This window comes from Heloderma suspectum, chromosome 2, assembly GCF_057233095.1.
Source record: "Heloderma suspectum isolate Gila_16-S chromosome 2, 16-S_ref, whole genome shotgun sequence".
Classification (NCBI taxonomy): Eukaryota; Metazoa; Chordata; class Lepidosauria; order Squamata; family Helodermatidae; genus Heloderma; species Heloderma suspectum.
In genome coordinates this window covers 364,446,338-364,464,715 of record NC_139459.1, presented here as the reverse complement: position 1 = coordinate 364,464,715, position 18,378 = coordinate 364,446,338, and the positions used below count along the sequence as shown (strand labels likewise).

General features: G+C 47.5%; 1 protein-coding gene across 1 annotated transcript; it reads left to right on the top strand.

The window, feature by feature from the left end:
- The first annotated feature begins 601 nt into the window (after positions 1-601).
- Positions 602-18,082, top strand: LOC146355747 (uncharacterized). The gene is made up of 4 exons (XM_084829966.1): positions 602-908; positions 972-1,264; positions 16,106-16,170; positions 17,408-18,082. Exons 1-4 carry the CDS (start codon positions 602-604, stop codon positions 17,643-17,645), a joined length of 903 nt encoding a protein of 300 aa, XP_084686092.1. The 3' UTR covers positions 17,646-18,082.
- Positions 18,083-18,378: the final 296 nt, after the last annotated feature.

Below are 18,378 nucleotides of genomic sequence, written 5' to 3'. Positions count from 1 at the left end.
TGGAAATGGCTGTATGGTGGTGGAAATGGCTGTATGGGGTGGTGGTGGTGGAAATGGCTGTATGGTGGTGGAAATGGCTGTATGGTGGTGGAAATGGCTGTATGGGGTGGTGGTGGTGGAAATGGCTGTATGGTGGTGGAAATGGCTGTATGGGGTGGTGGTGGTGGAAATGGCTGTATGGTGGTGGAAATGACTGTATGGTGGTGGAAATGGCTGTATGGTGGTGGAAATGGCTGTATGGGGTGGTGGTGGTGGAAATGGCTGTATGGGGTGGTGGAAATGGCTGTATGGGGTGGTGGTGGTGGAAATGGCTGTATGGTGGTGGAAATGGCTGTATGGGGTGGTGGTGGTGGTGGAAATGGCTGTATGGTGGTGGAAATGGCTGTATGGGGTGGTGGTGGTGGTGGAAATGGCTGTATGGTGGTGGAAATGGCTGTATGGGGTGGTGGTGGTGGTGGAAATGGCTGTATGGTGGTGGAAATGGCTGTATGGGGTGGTGGTGGTGGAAATGGCTGTATGGTGGTGGATATGGCTGTATGGGGTGGTGGGGGTGGTGGTGGAAATGGCAGTATGGTGGTGGAAATGGCTGTATGGGGGCGGGATGGGGCGACACCCACCCCTGGCCGTGTTGTCGGGACATTCTGGAGGGGGGAGGATTTGGCCCAGACTTCTGCATTGGGCCCGCTGGGAGGAGCCCTCGCAGGGAGGGCTGTCGCGTGCGTCGGTTGGAGGCGCGGGCTCCGCTAGTTCGGGTCCCCCTCAGGCGTCAGTCCGTGGCGCCCTGCTCTTGCCCCACCGGCAGCAGCGCGGCCTGCTTGGGGAGGGTTTGCTGGAAGGCCCCCTCCCTGCGTGGGAGGGGAGCCCAGGGGCCGCCTCGCCCTGCTGGTGCCCGGAGGAGAGGGACGCGGGTGCTCTGGCTGCGGCGGCAGACCTCCCCGTGCTCCCGCCCCGTCCGCTGCCGCCCTGAGGAGGCTCAGGCCCTGCCCCAAGAAGCTCCTTGTCACGACAGCGGACGGGGTTCGCTGGCGCGGCGGGGACGCGGCCGCAGCGCCACAGCCAGCGCTGCGGGGGAGCAGCGGGGAGATACTTGCCCGCAAGGGTCACAGGAGAGGCTCCGGGGGTGGGGGATTTGGGAGCGGACTGGTTTCACCACTGGCCAGACCGAGGGACGCTCAGACGGCCCCATTGCTGTTTTCTTGCAGGCCGATGTGACTCCCGCGCCGCTGCGGGACTGACCCTGCAATTCGGACTTTCTGTAGCTCAGGTAAGACTGGGAAAGGTATTTGCTTGATATTTGACAGTGAACTGACAGGACGATGCTGCTCCCTCCCACTTTGCTTTGGCAGCTGACTGTGCGCTCCTGGGCTGGGCAATTACTACAGAGGATGTGGGAGCATGACATCATTGTCACAACTGAACCCAAACTTAAAAAAAAAAAAAATCAATTATAAGCATACAGAACATGTTTGGGGGTTTTACATGTTTTTATATAACACAAAGAAGGCATCCATAACATAAAAAGTAGCAAAATACGAATCAGTATTTTCTATCCAGTGTCATTTTTCCTTCTACTTAGATATAATGGTAGGAAAACTGTTTCCATTATCTTTATTTTCAGTTTAGATTTTTTCCCCCTTGTGTCGATTTTTAAGGGAGTTAGCTTAGGTCTTATTTCGAATTACATTTACAAAGATCTTGGGAAGGCAGCTAAGGCTGCAATCCTATGCACACTTACCTGGGAGAAACCCCAACTGGCAACTGAACATAGTGGGGCTGACTTCTGAGTAAACGCACACAGGATTGTGTAATAAATCCTAAAAACTGGCGGACCCACATGCTCACACAAGGCCCCTCCACCACTGCACTCCGGCCTGTGAAAAGCACGATTGCAGCAGGGAGGGGGCGATTCTCCAGGAGAGGGTGTGCAGTATCAGGGAGGGGAGGGCTAGCCCTTGTCTTCCTGCCAACCCCCCCTCCCCGAATATGCAGCTAGTCTTGAAAAAAGCCCCCTTGGAACCAATGGAGGCTTCTAAACAGGCTTAGCTCAGCGTGAGCAGGGAAACAGCCTTACCTCCGACCAGTAAGGCAGGGAATGGTGGCTGTGTTTATTTTATTTATTTATTAAATTTCTTAATCGCCCATCTGTTAGACCCGTGGGCCGGTGGCTCCCTATCCCAGCGGCTGCCTGTTCATCTGAGGGCAGCCCCGTCCCGCACTTGATTTTCTGACCCCCTGCCCTGTCTCGAGCTTGGCCCGTGGGGCTAGAGACGGAAAGTAGCGACACGTGGGGTGGGCACAGTGCGAGCCGCCGCTGTCGCCTCTCTCAAAATGACAACATGACTTGTGTCAATTTTTAAGGGAGTTACTTAGGTCTTTAAGGGCGCAATCCTATGCATGTTTAGACAGAAGAAAGTCCTACAACTCCCAGCTTTCCCCAACCAGTTTAGTTTAGCTTAGCTTAGCTTAGCTTAGCTTAGTTTAGCTTAGCTTAGTTTAGCTTAGTTTATTTTAGCTGGCTGGGAAATGCTGGGGATTGTAGGACTTTCTTCTGTCTAAACATGCTTAGGGCTGCACCCTAAGGGAGGGTAGGATTCAGAGGCCACATTTATTTGGTGCTCCCTAGTGCAGCGGGCAATCTTTATGGGGCTGCAGGGGGAGATGGAAGGCTTAAACCTCTCCCCTCTCACCCCCATGAGCATCGACCTTCACCCCCACCGCCCAGCTAGGAAACAGAGGAAAAAGAAAAAAAGACTCCATGTGCATGAATGGCTTCTTCATTTTAAACTAACCAATATTTAGAGAACATTTATTTATTTATTTTATTTCTATACTACCCAGTAGCCAAAGCTCTCTGGGCGGTTCACAAAAATTAAAACCACAATTGCAGCATAAAACAATATAAAATATGAAAGCTTAAAACCACAGTATAATGGTACAAACAGAATAAAAACTCAGCAATGCAGAGATTTAAAAAACAGATTTAAAACACCAAAGCTAGCAGATTAGGAATCTAAAAATGCTTAAATACTGGGAGAATAAAAGGTCTTCACCTGGCGCTGGAAGGAGTACAACGTAGGTGCCAGGCAACTTTTTGCTCACTCAGGCTTTCTTCACATGGAGCTTTTATCCTGCGATCGAGATTGCTCCTTCACGGAAGTTTGCAAGCTCTTTACATGATGCCGTGATCCTCCAAGGCGTCTCCTGCACTAAATGGGCTTTGTTCCATTTTTAAATAGGTCTCAGATAATGAGCTATCAAATTTCCCCTGTTGTGTTCCGCTTGAGTTCCCTCCGTGAAAAGAGGAAAAGCGGCAAGAAGAGGAGTGAGTGGGAAGGGGAGTATGTGTACTGGGAAAAAGGCGGGGTATAAATATAATATTATATAATAATAATAATAATAATAAGAAGAAGAAGAAGAAGAAGAAGAAGAAGAAGAAGAGAGTTGCTGTGATCCTGCATTTAAACCGGAATCAGAAAGCCCTGTTTTAAATGCAGGATTTTAGGCTGGTTTAGAGAAGCCCTCAGAGTACCTTTGTTACCCAGATCTGGAAAGGAGAACTTTAGGCACTTTAAATGAATTAACGTGGGGATGTTCAGGCACCTCAAGTTGACTCCCAAATGTTTTGTTCCAGCTCAAGATGGATTCCAGGGCACTGCGTATTTTATGATGCTATCTCGACATTCCCCAGTTGGTGCTAAGACCGATAGTCTAGTAAAAATAGGGTTTGACGTAGAACTAATTGTAACAGAAATGATTCCCTCGGTGTTATGTTCCTTAGACCATTAAAAACAACATACGAAAAATCTAGAAAAATATAGATAGGGGGACACGTTCAAAATGGCGGATTCAATATGGTGGCTGTTCCTAAGGACATGACAGCACGTTTTGCCACATCACTAAAAAATCGGTCTAATAAAAAAAAATTGTGATAATTTTTTTATTCGTATTCAATGAAGCTTTCAAACCACATTAAAAAACTAAAATCTGTTCAATAAATCCCAAGAAACATAATTCCCCCCCCCCCCAATGGCCGGTGTGCATGTAAAATCATAAGTTACAGGTAATTTTGAAAAGGAATGGTCATTACTTCATACAGGTAATTAATTAAAAATTAAATCCCATCTTTTAAAGCTTCTTCATGAGTAAAAAAAAGTATGATAGTCATCTCGGGATTTTTCTAAGAATAGGGAATTGAAAGGAACAATAGCATTATAATCGAACTATATTGGCATTTTTAAAACTTGTTTTTCAAGTAATATATAATCAAAATAAACTGAAAGGTAACATTATTTTTATTGTTTTCATTTTGTGAAAAAAACTTTTAAAAATGTTTTTTGTCACCTTGTTCAAAACTGTTTGTTTTTTTTTCTAAATAAAAGTTAAAATATCATGACTGAGTCCTTTAGGGCGCAATTCTGTGGGGACAGTTGGCCGCCTCCAACTATCCAATGTAGGGCATGCAGAGCACGGAGGGGACCCTCTCCTCTGTGCTCTGGCCGCCCTGCATTTGTGCCTAGACAGCCGATTTCAGCTGTCTAGCTTGGGACATTGGAGTGGGGGGGGGGAGGCTGGATGGTGCATAGGCAGCATCTCCTCCCCTCGCCTGGGAACTCCCCCTTGTTGCCCACCCTGCACTGACAAGCACGGAGACGGGGATGAACCGCCCTGCCTACGAGGGGGTGGAGGAGGGGCAGGGAGTGAGGTTTCTGGGAACCGAGCTTGGAGCCCTGGACTGAGCTCAGTTCCCAGAAACCAAAAAATCCTATGGCCGTCTAAAACCTTGTCTAGCGGCCGTAGGATTGCTCCCTTAATAACACATACAATTACATTTTCTCTTTAAACACTGTCACTGTCATCATCACTTTATTCTGGAGGAGGTGAGTTCAAATAACTGACACACCACAACACTCAGAACAAGCGGATGTATGATTTAGACTGTGCTTTCTACAAGTCCATCTTTTGCTGACACACAGTCCTTCACATTTGCATCATATTACTGTGACAATGTGGGCTGGTGCAGGTGGCAAGATCATTGTAAGGCAATTAGGGAACCACCCTGATTAAAGATGTTGCCAGGACTTGCACATCCTTTTTCTGGAATAATAGCGTAAGGGGCTCATCAGTTTCAAAGTCTGATAACTGTTAGACTATACCACTACGTATGACTTGTCAGTGTTGTCACGTACCAAATGCCAGTGCGCCTGTCCATCGTGATCCACGCACTGGCAACCTCACACTCAGACTACTGTAATGCACCCTACGTGGGGCTTCCCTTGGGCCTGGTTTGGACGTTGCAGCTAGTGCAGAATGCAGCAGCTAGGATGCTCCCTAGAGCACCTAGATATGCACATATTACACCTGTGTTAAAAGAACTACAGCCTATTAGCTATCCAGCTGTGTTCAAGGTTCTGTTGTTGACTTAAAAAGCCCTAAGCAACTAGGGACCAGGATATCTAGTTGACTGCCCTTCCCTATGTGCACCCACTCGACCGCTGAGAACTTCTGTGGAGGCCTTACTAGCCATTCCGCAACCGATGGAATATCATCTGGTCACGCACATAAGCAGGCCTTTTCAGTGGCGGTACCGATGCTTTGGACCACTCTCCCTTGTGTTGTTTGAGAGCCAGAATGGTGGCAAGTTTTAAATGTCTCTTGAAAACATATTTATGCACATATAGAATCATAGAATCATAGAACAGTAGGGTTGGAAGGGGCCTACAAGGCCATCGAGCCCAACCCCCTGCTCAATGCAGGAATCCAAGTCAGAGCATCCCTGACAGATGGCTGTCCAGCCTCGTCTTGAATGCCTCCAGTGTGGGAGAGCCCACCGCCTCCCTGGGTAGTTGGTTCCATTGTCATATTGCTCTAACAATCAGGAATTTTTTCCTGATGTTCAGCCAGAATTTGGCTTCCTGTCACTTGAGCCCATTATTCTGTGTCCTGCACTCTGGGATGATCGAGAAGAGATCCTGGCCTTCCTCTCTGTGACAACCTTTCAAGTACTTGAAGAGTGCTATCATATCTCCCCTCAGTCTTCTCAAAGCTAAACATGCCCAGTTCTTTCAGTCTATCTTCACAGGGCTTTGTTTCCAATCCCCTGATCATCTTTGTTGCCCTCCTCTGAACCCTCTCCAGTTTGTCTGCATCCTTCTTAAAGTGTGGTGCCCAGAACTGGACACAGTACTCCAGATGAGGCCTAACCAGTGCTGAGTAGAGGGGAACTAGTACTTCCCTGGATTTGGAAGCTCTGCTTCTATTAATGCAGCCCAAAAGAGCATTTGCCTTTTTTGCAGCCACATCACATTGTTGGCTCATATTCAGCTTGTGATCGACAACAATTCCAAGATCCTTCTCGCTTGTAGTGTTGTTGAGCCATGTATCCCCCATCTTGTAACTGTGCATTTGGTTTCTTTTTCCTAGGTGCAGAATTTGGCATTTATTCCTATTGAATGTCATTCTGTTGTTTTCTGCCCAGCGCTCCAGTCTATCAAGATCACTTTGAATTTTGTTTCTGTCTTCCCGGGTGTTAGCTATCCCACCCAATTTTGTGTCATCTGCAAATTTGATCAGCATTCCCTGCACCTCCTCCTTCAAATCATTAATAAAATGTTGAAGAGCTCTGGGCCCAGGACTGAGCCCTGCGGTGCCCCACTCGTTACCTCTCCCCTGTTTGAGAAGGTCCCATTGATAAGCACTCTTTGAGTCCAATTCTGTATAGATCATATATTCTACATGATCTATAATGGATTATGTTAGTGCTATTTTATTGTTATTTTGGTTAATGTTTTTAATTATTTATTAATTTGCCTTGTTTGTATATTTAACATGAACCACTTAGGGATTTTGGTATATTAAGGGCGCAATCCTATGCATCGTGCCCTCAATGACTGTAAGCCCTGACCCTGGAGGCTTATGGTCATCCCGTGCAGTCTTCACCTAACTATCCTCCCACCCTGCATTTTTCAATAGACGGGCCTTTTTGCCAATCTAGAGAAAATGTTTCGGAGGGGGAAGGACAGAGGCTGCAGAGGCTGCAGGGTAGCTTGTATCCTGGCTTTTCCAATTTCCCCTCCTCTCCGCCCACCAAAATGCCTCAATTCCCCTCTCTCCAGGATCAAGTTCAGGGAACTCAAAGTATCCTGTGGCCCCTCAGATGATGCCATAGGATTGCTTGCCCTGCAGTATAAAAATACTATGAGAAAACAACCAAGAACTTCAGTTGTTAGGCAGTTTAAAAGTACAGTAAATAAATAAGTACCAAATAATGAAATGAAATATGCCTGTGGGTCAAATACTGATATCCATTATTTGGATATTATTTGCAGAGAACATTGGAGAATATTTTCCAATAGCCACAGAGGAGAGGTTTTGGAGCATGTTCGTTCAAAGTCCAGGTGGCGGCCGCTGCTCAGTGGGAGGGCACCTACTTTGCCCACAGAAGGTCCCGGGTTCAAGTAGGGCTGGAAAAAACCCTACCTGGAACCCTGCAGAGCATCTGCCAGTCAGTGTTGGCCATGCTAGTCTCGATGGACTGAGGGTCTCACTTGGTATAAAGCAGCTTCCTGTGTTCCTATGGTACATTCAGGTGCCTCAAATTCCCCCCCCCCCTCATTATTTTGTTGCAGCTCACGGTAGATTCCAGGCAGCTCTCTGTTTCAGTTTTCACTGTCAATGGTAAGTCCTCAGGATGCTTTGTGATATTTAGCATGGGTTGGATCCAGATTTTGACGGCTACTGCAGCTTATTTCAGCCACAGTCGGTTGCGGCTCATGTGGGCAGCCATTTTGAGTATTCAGCCCTGAGTGTGGATGTTGCCACAGTTTGTTTTGTCATCCAAAGCCGGACAGCAGGGCTCGTTTTGAGGATTAAGCAACCCTCAAATAACCCACAAACCATGGCAACCCCTGGCTAGGGGGTGAATATTCAATACGGCCACACGCCTGCACAGCCACCCACTGTGACTTAAATAAGCCACGGTTGGCTGCGGTGATTGTGTGAACCAGCCCGTTGCCACGTTTAGAGCGGGCCCATTGATATCAGTGGAGCAAGCTAGTTGTGACTGTGAAGAATCAAAGTCTGAGGTCAAACATTGTTAAATGTAGTGGCAATATAAAAAAAAAAGAATAAAAAAATATAAGGGAGCTCAGCTCGGCAAATGGGAAGACCTCCATGGAGACAACTGAGACATCTTGGCTGCATCGTGGTCCCCAAGTGCCTGAGCAGATGGAAGACTTCGGGGAAAACTGAAGTAAGCCTGCCAGAGAAAGAGCATCAGGCTCAAGAAGGGGAGGATCCATTGTGAGTGATAGCTGAGGGATCTGTTCAACCCTGTATCCTTCTAATAATCCTTGACCAGAAGGAGGGCTGAAGGTCTTGTCCTTTGTGTCATTCTACTGGGGTGGGCAAATTGGGGTGGAGTAACTGGCATATGAGTCTTATTTAGGGAAATCACAGCTTCCTGACAGTGACAGATCGTTTGGAGCAACTGAGGCAATCCAGGTGCCTCAGGCTGTCTCCTTATTGTTCTGACACAGGCCAAGATGGATCCAAGGCTTCTACATATTTTACCATGCATTCAGGATGCTTCACGGTTTATGGTAAGCCGTCAGGAAACCACTCTCAAGCTTGGCACTTTTCTACATGAGGCTTTTATGTTGCGACTTTACTGAGGCTTCTGCTATTGCATTCTTTGGGGTATTAAGATCGGCTCCTTTACAAGTTTTTTTTCTTTCCCTGCCTTTCTATATGTTTCATTACACAACCACCAGGTGGTGCTGTGGTAAAGCAACTACACAAGAGATAGGGATGTCAGAGAATTTCTCCACGAATCTCCGGGAGGCCGAATGCCAACGCATTCGGCCCCCCAAAATTGGTGGAGAAACGGTCCGCCCCCCCCCCCCAGGATGGGACTTACCTTGTGCGAATGTCCCTTGCGGCGGCGGCTGCCGGCGGCGGTTCGGCTTTATTTCCAAGTAAAACAACAACAACAACAACAAATGTGATAGGCTACGTAAAGATTTACGTAGCCTATCACGGCTAGATTTTCAAAAAACACCATGATAGGCTACGTAAATGTTTACGTAGCCTATCACGGCTGACTTTGGGGGGGGGGAAGCGCGTACGCAAATGGCGGCGCCCATGGGCGCCGCCATTTGCATTCCTTATTTTGGCACGGGTAGTCTACGTAAATATTTACGTAGACTACCCGTGCCAAAATAAGGAACGCAAATGGCGGCGCCCATGGGCGCCGCCATTTGCGTATGCGCTTTTTTTTCTTTCTTCAAAGTCAGCTGTGATAGGCTACATAAACATTTACGTAGCCTATCACGGCTGACTGCAGGCAAGGGACGCAAACGGCGGCGGCTACGGCTGCCGCCATTTGCGTCCTGGCAGGAGCAGAACTTTCGCGGCTGGAGAGGCGGGGCACTCCCCCCCAGCCAGCATTTCTGCGGGGAGGGATGGGGCGCCTCCCCCCCGCCCAGAATTTCGGGGGGAGGGACGGAGCGCCTCCCCCCACTGCGAAGCAAGCTTCGGGATCAGGTAAGTGACTTTCGTCCATCCCTAGTCATAAGTTGTGACTCGGGTGCCAGGAGGATTTCCCTCTGACAGCCATCCCTACATTCCACCATTTCTGAATAATACTACACTTTCCTAGATCTTAAAAAAGCCATGGAAATGGTTGTAAAGAGCAGGGGAAGTCCTGGAGGATGACAACATTGTGTAAAGGACATGCAAACTATGAGTAAGGAATCATGGGCGCACAATAAATGTGTGTAGAAAGGCTCTTGGGAACATTGCCATTTGTGGTAATTGCTCTGTATCTGGCAGGATGATACTTTTAGATACCAGCATTCCAAGAATCATAGAACTGTTGGCAAAATTGAGCCCTAAATTTTATTGACCTCAAAATCTTGGCTCTTATAATGTCTACTGTCCTACTGAGCAATGGGTCTGAACAAACCCAAACTGGAATGTTGCCCGTATGCAATCAGAAGAGATGAGAAAGGGATAGGATGTTAGTTGCGCTTAGTTCAGTTGTGAAATGTCATTATTTATTTATTTAAAATATTTTTATACTTCCTTTAAAGGTAAAAGCTTTCCCAAAACAAAAACATGAAACAGTTTTTCACTTTCCATTTTCCTTCATTCTCCATTTTCTTCTATTTTCAAATTCCTAATTTTCTTTTTTAGGTATAGCATTGAGCTAAAACAGCAGCATTAAAGTACCATTCCAATACAATGAAAAACACAAAATGAAATAAAATATCAAATCAGAGCACTCAATGGGACTGAAATTAAATCGTATCTAACTTGTCCCATTGATTTCAATGGGAACGGAGTCTGTATCTGACCCAGAATCTCCAAGGAACTGAACGTAAAAGTAAAGATTCGCCCAATACTGGGTTATATTTTTGGAGAGAAGGCAGCTTACAGGGTCGCTGCTTAATAAATTGCCTCGACTGGCATTTCTACATGGAAAGCACACTAAAGTACCTATCTCTATGAGTGCTTCCAGGGGAGACATTTATCCTGCAACCACCCTGCACCACGTCATCCCACAATGTCATCTATCTTTTTTCTTACTGCAAAACAAACAAACACCATTAAGTAGGAAAATATGGAAAAGCTGCAGAATGTCTTTTGATGGGTAGCAGCACGAGCTCTGTCTGGAAGCACCCTAAACCGAACAGGGATTAATGAGGTACAATCCTTAAGACACAGCTCAGAGTGGCCGAACGTACCGCTTCCTAGAATCATAGAATAGTAGGGTTGGAAGGGGCCTACAAGGCCATCAAGTCCAACCCCCTGCTCAATGCAGGAATCCAAGTCAGAGCATCCCCGACAGATGGCTGTCCAGCCTCGTCTTGAATGCCTCCAGTGTGGGAGAGCCTGGGTAGTTGGTTCCAATGTCGTATTGCTCTGACAGGAAGTTTTTCCTGATGTTCAGCTGGAATCTGGCTTCTTGTCGCTTGAGCCCATTATTCCATGTCCTGCACTCTGGGATGATCGAGAAGAGATGCCGGCCTTCCTCTCTGTGACAACCTTTCAAGTACTTGAAGAGTGCTATCATATCTCCCCTCAGCCTTCTCTTCTCAAGGCTAAACATGCCCAGTTCTTTCAGTCTCTCTTCATAGGGCTTTGTTTCCAGTCCCCTGATCATCTTTGTTGCCCTCCTCTGAACCCTCTCCAGTTTGTCTGCATCCTTCTTCAAGTGTGGTGCCCAGAACTGGACACACAGTACTCCAGATGAGGCCTAACCAGTGCTGAGTAGAGGGGAACTAGTACTTCCCTGGATTTGGAAGCCGTGCTTCTATTAATGCAGCCCAAAATGGCATTTGCCTTTTTTGCAGCCACATCACATTGTTGGCTCATATTCAGCTTGTGATCGACAACAATTCCAAGATCCTTCTCGCTTGTAGTGTTGTTGAGCCACATATCCCCCATCTTGTAACTGTGCATTTGGTTTCTTTTTCCTAGGTGCAGAACTTGGCATTTATCCCCATTAAATGTCATTCTGTTGTTTTCTGCCCAGCGCTCCGGTCTATCAAGATCACTTTGAATTTTGTTTCTGTCTTCCCAAGTATTAGCTATCCTGCCCAATTTTGTGTCATCTGCAGATTTGATCAGCATTCCCTGTACCTCCTCCTCCAAGTCATTAATAAAAATGTTGAAGAGCACTGGGCCCAGGACTGAGCCCTGCGGCACCCCACTCATTACCTCTCCCCTGTTTGAGAAGGCCCCATTGATAAGCACTCTTTGAGTCCGATTCTGTAGCCAACTGTGGTTCCACCTGATAGCTGTTTCATCTAGCCCACTTTGAGCTAGTTTGCTCCTCAGGATATCATGGGGCACTTTGTCGAAAGCTTTGCTGAAGTCGAGGTATATGATGTCTACAGCATTCCCATGGTCCACAAGGGAGGTGACTTGATCAAAACATGAGATCAGATTCGTCTGGCAGGATTTGTTCTTGACAAATCCATGTTGGCTTCGAGTCATCACTGCATTGTTTTCAAGGTGATTACAGATGGATTGCTGTATAATCTGCTCCAGAATTTTCCCAGGGACTGATGTCAGACTGACTGGTCTGTAGTTCCCAGGTTTCTCCTTTTTACCCTTTTTGAAGATAGGGACAACATTAGCCCTCCTCCAGTCATCTGGCACTTCCCCCGTCCTCCATGATTTCTCAAAGAGAATAGACAGTGGTTCTGAGAGTTCTTCTGCCAGTTCCTTTATTACTCTAGGATGCAGTTCATCTGGCCCTGGAGGTTTGAACTCATTCAAAGTAATTAGGTGTTCCTTCACCATATGCCTATCGATCTCAAGCTGCAATCCTGCCCCTTCAGCCTGTACTTCACCTTTACCAGGGGCGTCATAGACCCTCTTTTGGGAGAACACTGAGCCAAAGTAGGAATTGAGCACCTCTGCCTTTTCTTTGTCATCTGTTATCATTTTGCCATCCTTATTTAATAGCTGAACCACCATTTATTTCCTCTGTCTTTTACTATGTACGTAGCAGAAGAAAGCCTTCTTGTTGCTTTTAGCATCCCTTGCTAACCTCAGCTCGTTCTCAGCTTTAGCCTTCCTGACACCAACGTTGCAATTCTGTGTTACCTGCCTGTACTCTTCCTTTGTTGCTTGGCCTTCTTTCCACTTCCTATATGTGTCCTTTTTTGTTTTCAGGTCATCTCTAAGCTTTTTGTGAAGCCACATTGGCTTCTTCTGTTGTCTTCCATATTTTCTTCTTGTTGGAATTGTTTGTAATTGTGCCTTGAGAATTTCCATTTTTAAAAGCTCCCACCCATCTTGGACTCACCTTCTCGTTAGAGTCGCTTGCCATGGGACCTTACTGATCATTGTTCTGAGTTTATTAAAATCAGTTTTCCTAAAACCCAGGGTATGCATTTGACTACACTCGGCTTTTGCTTCCCTTAGAACCAAGAACTCAAGTACATCATGGTCGCTTTCCCCCAGAGTTCCTGTAACTGCTACTTTATCCACTAAGTCATCTCTGTTGGTTAGGATCAAGTCAAGGATAGCCGATCGTCTAGTTCCTTCCTCTACTTTCTGTAGGAGGAAGTTATCCACCACACAAGTCAGGAATTTCCTGGAGGGGCCATGTTTTGCAGAATTTGTCTCCCAACAAATATCAGGGAAATTGAAGTCCCCCATTACTACTACATCATGCTTCCTTAAAACATTGGCTATTTGCTTTTCAAAAGTTTCATCCTCGTCTTCTCCTTGACTGGGTGGCTGGTAGTAGACTCCAACCACCAGGTTCTTTTTATTCTTTGCTCCATTTATTTTAACTCAGATGCTCTCAATGGGGCTACCAAGCTCATCCTCCTGTATTTCTGTGCAGAGATAAGTATTTTAACATATAGTGCAACCCCACCTCCCTTTCCGTTCCTCCAGTTCTTTTTGAACAAGTTATATCCTTCAGTTGCTGTATTCCAGTCATGAAAGTCATCCCACCAAGTCTCAGTTACACCTATCAAGTCATAATTTCCCTCTTGTATTAAGAGTTCAAGTTCGTTCTGTTTGTTTCCCATACTCTGGGCATTAGTATATAGACATCGAAGACCATGTGCTTCACGGTCTGGCTTTCTTCCTAGGTCTGGCTTTCTTCCTACATGTTTGTGAAGACTGTTATTGGGCGCTATTAGAGCTATTCTCTCCGTTGCGGCGCATGAGCCTTCGTCCATTGTTACCCCCAACTTTACATCTCCCTTCCCCGTAGGATTCAGTTTAAAGCCCTCCTGATGAAGTTCTTCATGCTGTGGCCAAACACATTCTTCCCATCCTTTGTGAGGTGCAACCCATCCCTAGCCAACAGCCCATCTTCCAGGAGGTATAGCCCGTGGTCCCAGAATCCAAATCTCTCTCGTCGGCACCACCTTCGTAGCCAGTCATTCACCTGGAGTATTTTTCGTTCCCTTTCTATCCCTCTTCTGACTACTGGAAGGATGGATGAGAAAACTATCTGGGCCCCAAAGTTCTTGAGTTTCCTTCTCAAAGCTTCAAAGTCTGATGTGATTTCTTCATAGCTCCGCTTGGCGGTATCATTTGTTCCCACATGGATGAGAAGAAAGGGATACCTGTCAGTGGGCTTTATGAGTGCAGGCAACCTTTCAGTCACGTCTCTAATCCGTCCTCCTGGGAGACAACATACCTGGCGAGTCCACAGGTCTTTGCGACATACTTGGGTCTCGATCCCACGCAGCAAGGAGTCTCCCACTACTACTACTGTTCTCTTCTTCTTGTTGTAAGCCTGGGTTTCACTGCTGTTACAGGAACCACACTGGAGCTTTTTCTTCCTGCCCCTAAACGCGTTCGTCTCTCTCCAGGCCACCCGTCCTTGTTTTGCTTGACACCCTGACTGAAAGAGAGGTCAGTTCCAGCCACTCCTGTGTGATAGCCTAGCTTGCCTCAAGCCCAGTTCAGGCATCATGACCGACCAGGGTACATCAGTAAGCAGCACGGGGCTGTGCGGACGGGCCCCACCTCCGGCATTCCCATGCACGATGGCCTATTCCTGCTTTCGCTTGAATGCAAGTAGAAGCCGTATGATCAGGAAATCTGACAAAGCTCTCAAATACTGCAAAAGAGGAACGGTCCGAGATTCTATTCATTCATTTGCCCCTTCCTTCAACGTATGCATTGCCCTACAGCTGAGGTTCTTAGGGTGACATACATAATAAAACAAGCACAATAAAGCCAACGATGAGGAGCAAAGATAAAACACATGAAGGGCGCCGCCCCCTGTAAAAGGCTCCCTATGTTCTGCTGGCAAGAGCCAGGCAAGGCGGGAGGAGGACGAAGGGGAAGTCACGTCCTGGTTCCCCTCAAGTCCCCGAACAGGTCCAGCCCAGGGAATGTTGCTGCCTCAAGGGACGCAGCAGTGCCGCCGCCACCAGGCAGGCGGGCGGGGGGCCACTGCTGCACTCCCCACCAGCCTTGTGTTCCGCGCACCCACCCACAGTACCGTGCCCTACCCGCCTGGCCACCCAAGCCGGCTCTCCCCAGCCTCCTGCCTGCCCGGCCGCTGCTCCCGCCCTGTGCCCCAGCTGCGGGGGTCCTGGGGGAGGTCAGGAGAACAATCCCGGGAGGTCTGGCCTCTTCCAGGGGCCCCACAGCTGGGGCACAAGGCTGGAGCAGTGACCTGGCGGGCAGGAGCAGCCAGCCAGCCAGCGGGGTTGCGGTGCAATTCGCCCTTCATCCCACACTCTGTGGTCAGATGCAGGCGCAGCAGCCTGGCTAATGACAGGGCTGAACCTGCCGCCCAGGCAGCAAGCGGGGCCTCGGACCCCCTCCAGCTCACGTACTGGGGGAAGGGGGACAGGCAGAAGAGAGGCCACAGGATCCTGCAGACCCTGGACCCTCCTCTCTCCTCCCCACCCACTGGAATGCCCCCTTTGGGCATTTTACGGGGTCCTCCAAGCTGCGGTGTTTTCCTTGGGGGGGGGTTAGGATCTGATGTCAGATCCCCCCGCGCCCCCAGGAGCGTATACGGTCTTGGGAGGGCAAATCTGAAATGTCCTATGATCCCTGGGACACTTTCCCAGGGACCACAGAAAAGCTCTGTAAAAAAATTTTTTTAAATGCAACAATAACAATAATAAAATAATCTTAGAAGAGATAGTCAAGCAGCTAAAAACCATGGGGAAATGTTATTTTAAAATGCAGCATTAAACTTGGCATGAAAAATTAAACAAGCAGCAATTAAAAATTCTTTTTTAAGGCCTGAGAGAATAAAAAAGCCTCTGCCCGGCGGCCCAAAGTCAAGAAAGTAGGCGCCACGTGAACCTCTCTGGTGGGGGGCATTCACCGTTTGAGGGGCACTACAAGTTGCTACCCACTGGCTCTCAGTATGTGGGGGCACTCAGGTGACGATCTCCAGGCATGGGCAGGAACATACCACACTGTGAAACCAAATGCCATTGGTGTCAAATTATTTTCTGGATAGTATTTGAGTACCCAGAGAACACCTGGAGAATATTTGCAGTCAAAACCCACAAAGAAGGTGTTTTTGAGCGATTTCATTTCCACTCCACTTTCATTTCCACGTCCGTGTGCCTCACCTTGTCTCCCTTTTGTTCTTCTCCAGGTCAAGGAGGCTTCCAGGCTTCCAAATGCTCTATTGCTTCCAGACAAACCTCCCCAGATTTATTGGTAAGTCATTGGGAGGTTGAGATCTTCCTGTAACTTACTGTCTGTCAGGCAGAGTGAGATCAAAATTCCACTTTGCAAATAACCACAAACGTCACTGTGCTGTTGAAGCTGTCCAGACCCTCCTGGGCTGGGGCAACTACTGCTACGAATTTGGCAGCAGAACTCCTTTGGAACAACTCACCTTACATTGAATGGACCGCCAGATCTGGGATCAGATATGCTCAGATATGGTCCAGAATGTTCAGGAGTATATCTCAAAGCAAAACGAAACAAAATTGAAACTCCTTCAAGTCCCTTTTCAATGATAGTAGCACATCATGCCATCCATGCAGAAGAGATGATATGGAGCATACAGAGGCTTTCTAGATGAGGCTTTTATTGTGCGCTCCTGTTTGCTCACTCACAGTAGCCTTGGATCCTTTACATGACATTGTCATCCTCCAGGTCTCTCCCATGCTTTGCGACCATTGTCGCGGCTTGTCTCTTAATGGGGGAAGTCTGGTATTTTTTTCTGAATGGCCTCTATAATGCCACAGAACTTTTATGTTGTTGCACAATTCCGCTATACCACAGTGCCACTTAGTGACTTTATAATGAAATATATAGAAAGGCAGAGAAAGAAACCCCCCAGAAAAAAGCTTGTATAACAGGAGCTGATCTTAGTCCCGGAAAGCATCCAGAAGCGGGAGCCCCGGTAAATGTGCGGGATAAAAGCCTCATGTAGAAATGCCCACAGACTCCAAATGAAATATTTACCTATTGATGGTGTGTTCCCTTTGGGGGAGGACTAGGCTTCTCATAACGGACCACTTAGAGTGGTCCTCTCCCTGGGGCTGATGGATTGTGAGAGCCCTTGCGGAGTTCCCTGTTAGCATGGCTGTTTCTCCTGTTGATGTTTTGGTTGCATTACAGATAGGACTTCTGATTTGCTTAGACCTCAGATAAGGTTAACATAGAAGTTCCAGTTATGATTAGGTATACGAAACAGTGTCATTTTATGGGCCATGGGTTATGCAAGGGTTAGTCCTCCTATAACTCCTTCCCCGGTTCACATAACACGACCACTCCTGACAGCCCCGGCTGTGGGTTGCATGTTGACCATAGCAGCCTGCACATGCTGGAGCTCCTCAGGGGTAAATTAACCCATGATGGGCTGTCATGTCATCCAAACCAGCACTCTCTCTCTGTACAAGCTTCCTAGGTTCTTCATTGTGGCTCTCTCTGATTGGATTTTTAGGACGTTCTTCTGTCCATGCCAGGATCCAGGTGGTGGCAAGCTGAGCCCCTTCAGGACTCCTTCTGGAAATGTCCACTTTGCCCAGAACAATGCCAATGAAGATCCAACTGTATACAGAAACCAAGGCTTTGCTCCTATCCCTTGGTCTGTCTGCAATGCCTATGCAGAAAGGGAAACGCTTTGCACTTCTATGCAGTGTTTACTTGCTACGGACACTCAGGAACCTCTGGAGGCTTGAATAAAACCATGTTGATCTATAGCAGGGATGGGGAACATTGGCCCTCCAGCTGTTGTTGGACTGCAACTCCCATCTTCCAATCTGGGCTCAGGACTGGGCTCGGTTTTGGGACTGCCTTGGTCAGCTTGATGGGTGACCCATGCTGGAACTTGGCAGGGGGGATGCACCCTCATTGCTTCTTCTGAACCTCTCAGTGGCTTTCCATAACATAGAAATCATAGAATCATAGAATAGTAGGGTTGGAAGGGGCCTACAAGGCCATCGAGTCCAACCCCCCGCTCAATGCAGGAATCCAAGTCAGAGCATCCTTGACAGATGGCTGTCCAGCCTCGTCTTGAACGCCTCCAGTGTGGGAGAGCCCACCACCTCCCTAGGGAATTGGTTCCATTGTCGTGCTAGTTTTCTTTGAAATGCAATAAAATCGAAGCTTTTCAGCCAACTGTTGTTGTCTTGCATTTCATTTTCTCCCAGGATCTTTAATAAACGTAATTAAACATCTAATAAAATGAAATTCTCTAGGCACCATATAAATACATTAAAAGCAGGGCCAAATTAGTTCCAAGCAAACATACTGGGGGGCACATGGCCACAGTCTATGGGGTCACATCCCAACGTGGGCCCACCCACATGCTCAGACATGGCCCCTCTGCCACTGCACTCCAGCTTCACAACTTCGAATCTTCGAAGATAATGCCTGAATTAGAAAAAAAAAACATTGTGGAGAAGCCCCAAT

What these genes read in the sequence shown, in the direction of transcription:
- LOC146355747 (XM_084829966.1), top strand. Translation starts at nt 602, where the DNA reads ATGGGGCGACACCCACCCCTGGCCGTGTTGTCGGGACATTCTGGAGGG. An exon ending in CCCGGAGGAGAGGGACGCGG is followed by an intron (nt 909 to 971) that starts GTGCTCTGGCTG and finishes CGCCCTGAGGAG; the next exon opens with GCTCAGGCCCTGCCCCAAGA. An exon ending in AAACCTCCCCAGATTTATTG is followed by an intron (nt 16,171 to 17,407) that starts GTAAGTCATTGG and finishes TTGGATTTTTAG; the next exon opens with GACGTTCTTCTGTCCATGCC.